The sequence below is a fragment of the Galeopterus variegatus genome, unplaced genomic scaffold, assembly GCF_000696425.1.
Source record: "Galeopterus variegatus unplaced genomic scaffold, G_variegatus-3.0.2 Scaffold2167, whole genome shotgun sequence".
NCBI classification, from domain to species: Eukaryota; Metazoa; Chordata; class Mammalia; order Dermoptera; family Cynocephalidae; genus Galeopterus; species Galeopterus variegatus.
This window is the reverse complement of record NW_007728278.1, coordinates 307185-311725: the sequence shown is the minus strand read 5'-3', so window position 1 is coordinate 311725 and position 4541 is coordinate 307185. Positions and strand designations below refer to the sequence as shown.

General features: G+C 35.8%; 1 protein-coding gene across 1 annotated transcript in view; it reads left to right on the top strand.

Annotated features, from left to right (window-relative positions):
- Positions 1–4541, top strand: part of CNST (consortin, connexin sorting protein) — a gene marked incomplete at its 5' end in the record, with an annotated part of 40240 nt that overhangs the window by 5171 nt on the left and 30528 nt on the right. The window contains one exon of the mRNA XM_008580823.1: positions 3187–3217. Coding sequence (XP_008579045.1) covers positions 3187–3217 — 31 coding nt within the window. The remainder of the gene's footprint in view (positions 1–3186; positions 3218–4541) is intronic.

Sequence of the window (4541 nt, the reverse complement as noted above, 5' to 3'; positions counted from 1 at the left end):
AAAAAAGACAAAAAAAAAAGGAAAAAAAAAAAATTCTTTAGTCTCTTGAAATTCAGAACGGTCTCCTCCTGCCTTTAAAAAATAATTTTTTTTTTTTTACTTTCATAGCATTGACACTTATGAAAAGCCCAAGAATTCTTGTAAATGTCCCATAAGTAGGATTTGTCTGATTATTTCTTCATGGTTCAGGTAGAAACATTTGGGGCAAGAATTAGAGAGGGAGAGTTAATTTGGGGGAAATTATTATGATTTGTATTAAGTGATATTATAAAGAATAATATGTGCTAAAGTTCATTGGAAATATGACTACAGTTACTTTAGACATATACTTGTATTTTTAGTTCTTGGAATGCTTAAAGATTCCATTAGGTATGGAATCTTCTTAGGTATGAATAATCTCTCAGACACTGACTTAGTTAATGTGAGTGCAGATTAGCTTTAAAGGTATAACTGAAGTCATGCACTTGGAAGCTTTTCACGTAGAGTTGAGAAGAAAAACATCAAGCATTGTACTCTGTGTTCAGTGAGCTTATACTGAAACTATTGTCAGACTCAGGCAGGAAACAAATCTGCTGGGATCCTTGAAGCCATTCTGAGTCTGTGGCTAAAAGATTCACCTCTGTCTTAGTTCACTGGGGCTGCTGTCCCCAAAATACCACAGGCTGCATAATTTATAAACCGTAGACATTTATTGCCCCCAGTTCTGGAGGCTGGAAAGTCTAAGGTCAAGGCACCGGCAGCTTCTGTGCCGGTGCTTACTGTCTGATTCAAAGTGTGTCCTCCCATGGCTGAAGGAGCAAACTAGCTCCTTCAGGCCTCTTTTGTGAGGACACTAATCCCATCATGAGGGCAGAGACTTCCAAAGGCCCTGCCTTTTAATATTACCACATTGGGGATTAGGTTTTAACATATGAATCTGGGAGAGATACAAACATTCAGGCCATAACACCTTCCTGATTTTTTTGTTGTTCCTTGTAGATTAAAAGAAAAAACCTGAAACCAGGATTACCTTAAAACTATTGCCCTCCTGAAATGGTTTTCAACCTTGTAGATTAAAAGAAAAAACCTGAAACCAGGATTACCTTAAAACTATTGCCCTCCCGAAATGGTTTTCAACTTCTTCACATGATTCTGCTCTGCATCTTGCATTTGTGGTTCAGACTCAAAAACCATGTTAAGCACTTACTACGATATGCCGAGCACTATGCTAGATACATGTTCACTCTTTCGATCCTTACAGCAGCCTCATCTCACATCTTCCCTTGTCCTGCTAGACTTGCTAGGGGGAGGATTTTATAGGAGAAATACTCTGTATATTTATTTTTCAAGCTGTCCTTTTACCTGGAAATACCTTTTATTTTTGACGCATTGGGTTTCATGACCCTTTCTTCAGGGTTACTTGATGGTATTAGAATTACCACAGAAACCTGAAAGCTAATTGAAAATTATATTTCTGTAGTTCCAAGAAATCTTGTTACATATAGCTGTGGATCCTATCAAAATTTCTCAAATGAGAGCATAAATAAATATGTGCCAATGGTGCATAAACAAAAAAGGCAGGGAAAATGGCTTTGAAGAGGCAAACATTTTATTTTAATGGGCAACCTGAAACTATATCTCACATCATGAAGGGAAACTCTCTGCAGTGCTATTGATTTTTCACTGGAAGTTTGTAGTTGAAATGTTGTTATTGATTTCTATTAGGTGTAACCCAGTGGTATGCCGGGACCTGCTAGTACTGACTCATAGAACCATGTTCAATGATGTCTGTCATGTTGGTAACTTGAATTTGGCCATGATGGGAAAATTCACACTGCAGAAATGAGCAAACACTACAAATTGGGTCTCTCCCAGCACCCTGGAGACAACTGTTAGACATTTATCCACACACCAATTGTTACATCATAATGTGAAATTCTCGTTTTGTAGGTTAAAAAAAAGTTGAATATAAGCAATTTGATTTGGTTCAAATTAATACTTCTGTAACATACTATTAGAACAATAAGCCAATAAAAGACAACCAGATCTTGAAAATCAACTTATCCCTTGCAAAACCCACAATGTAAAATAAGTGTGGAATTCAACTGTAGTTTAAACTGAAATTTTACAAGGAGATGATTGAGTCTAATCATCTGTATTGCTCATGGAAAAATGTTAGATCTACAGAATATATTTAAACTGGGCAAGTATCTTCCTTTAAAAGTATGCTGCATCCACCGGGGGATTTGGGAAAAGCCATTCCTTTCTATTGCTAGCTTGTGGGTTTGACGAGTACTTTATTGTTCTTTGCATTGGCAGTTACCTAGAAAATAGAGATAATGATCTATAAATGGATAGCCTTTCTTTCTAGAAACATAGTAAATCAGTAGAAACTATTTTAAAAGTATAAATATATTAAATATTCTAACCATGAAAATAGCTTATTCCAGTATTTATCAGTGAGTACTTAAGAGTGTCATTAATCTATTCATAAATGCCATATCTAAAGATCTTTTTTTAAAAAACCTTGAAGTTTTCAGAATCAAAGAATTTTTAAATTTAAAGGTGCTTTAGAATGAATCTGGTAAGTGGCAATCCTCGATTTGGGACCAGATCCTAAGTCTCTGTACTACTTACATAGTGTTCTTTACAATGTGCAGCTCTGTATTCATATTCCAAACATCTTTACTCAACTGTTAGAACTTGGCCAGGCCTTTGCTTAAATATGAAAACAGAACCAAAAAGTCAGGTCATGTGAAGTCTTCACCTAGTAGTTTGTGAAATAGAAATGAAATGAATGGAGTTTTAAGATCTCACATGGTATGACATATTTCAGATTTTTAATTTATAATAAACAGAATCACTTTTTCACTTGTGTTATACCTTTATGGACCTCTGCAGCATTTTTCTCATTTTTTAGAGTTCATACTTCTAAACTAATGAATCAGGGAAGTACACTTTGACGTGAAATAGAATAGGAAGAACACAGTTGTAAACAGACCAAAGAATGTTTGTTTTGCCTGTGACTTCAGAATTGTGTTCTGTGCCTATCGTCAAATTTCTTCTGAATGGTGAATATAGTTAAATAAGAGTTTTCTAGTTTGTTATCAAAGGCATTCAGAGTTTCTAGGTCTTAATTTCTTCCAAATACGTCTCTTCATCCAAATGTTAATTTAATTTCCTCTGTTTTACATTTGTTTTTAACAGGTAGCAGAGTCCTATTTCCAGGAGGAGGACTGTATCCTTTTCTTAATTATAGGAAGAAATTCATAGAACTCTTAGAGAACCACCCACTTTTTAAAATTCAGGTTTACTTAACATACAATAAAATGTACAGACCTTATAGTTTCAATGGGTTTGACAGTTGTACGTACCTAAATAACCACCTCAGAAGGCAAAATGTAGGAAATTTCTGTCACTCCAGAAAATTCCCTGGCACCACCCAAATTTGACCTTAAGTCCATATTTTACCAAAATTATTTATTTATGTTCTGGAATGGAGAAAAAGCACATGTTACTGAAAAGTAAAATTTAAAAATCTATTGACTTTTCTTTCTCTTGAATTAGACATACAAATCAGGTACTACGCATGTAGTAGAGAATGTCAGGTATATCACTCATAGTAAATCTTGTGGCTGTCTTATTGCAGCTGTGTAGCTGCAGAGGGAAGATTAATTCTTCACTAGTAATAACCAGAATAAATGCCGTCAAGTGAGACCGCCTGTTAACTTTTGCATAGAAAAGATTTCTTCTCTCATTTTTTTTCAATTTCCCTTTTTTAAAAATTGCTTTTCCTTTTGGAGGATGGCACAATATATACTCTCCAGAAAGAATGTATCATAAGCATCTGTTTTTCCCTGTTAGTGTCATTTGCTGATCCTCCTACCCTTGTTGACTTTCACCACATTTCTGACTAGATTGAGGGATAAGCATTTACCCTCCTGAACCCTGCCAAGCAAGCTATGCTACAACTTCATGCAATGGCAGATCTATTACTAAATATTTGGAAGTCTAATTCTGGTGGAAATGAAGATGGATCCCTCTCTCTCTCCCTCTCTCTCCCTTTTTTTTAAACCAAATAATGAGAGTGTAATGCAGTGCACGGCAGATCTATTACTAAATATTTGGAAGTCTAATTCTGGTGGAAATGAAGATGGATCTCTCTCTCTCTCCCTCTCTCTCCCTTTTTTTTAAACCAAATAATGAGAGTGTAATGCAGTGCAGTATAGATCAGTATCATCAGCATCCCTGAACGCTTCTTAGGAATGCAAGTTCATGGGCCTCAGAATCAGAACTTCTCAGGATCAGACCCATGAATCTGGATTTCAACAAGTTTTTCAGGTTTTTTTATGTTCAATAAAGTTTGGGAAACACTGCTGTACTTTTAAGTCGTGGGCAGAGGAAAAAGGAATCATTGCAGCTTCTTCACCAGGGTTCAGGACGGTTAACAAGTTTTTCAGGTTTTTTTATGTTCAATAAAGTTTGGGAAACACTGCTGTACTTTAAGTCGTGGGCAGAGGAAAAAGGAATCATTGCAGCTTCTTCACCAGGGTTCAGGACGG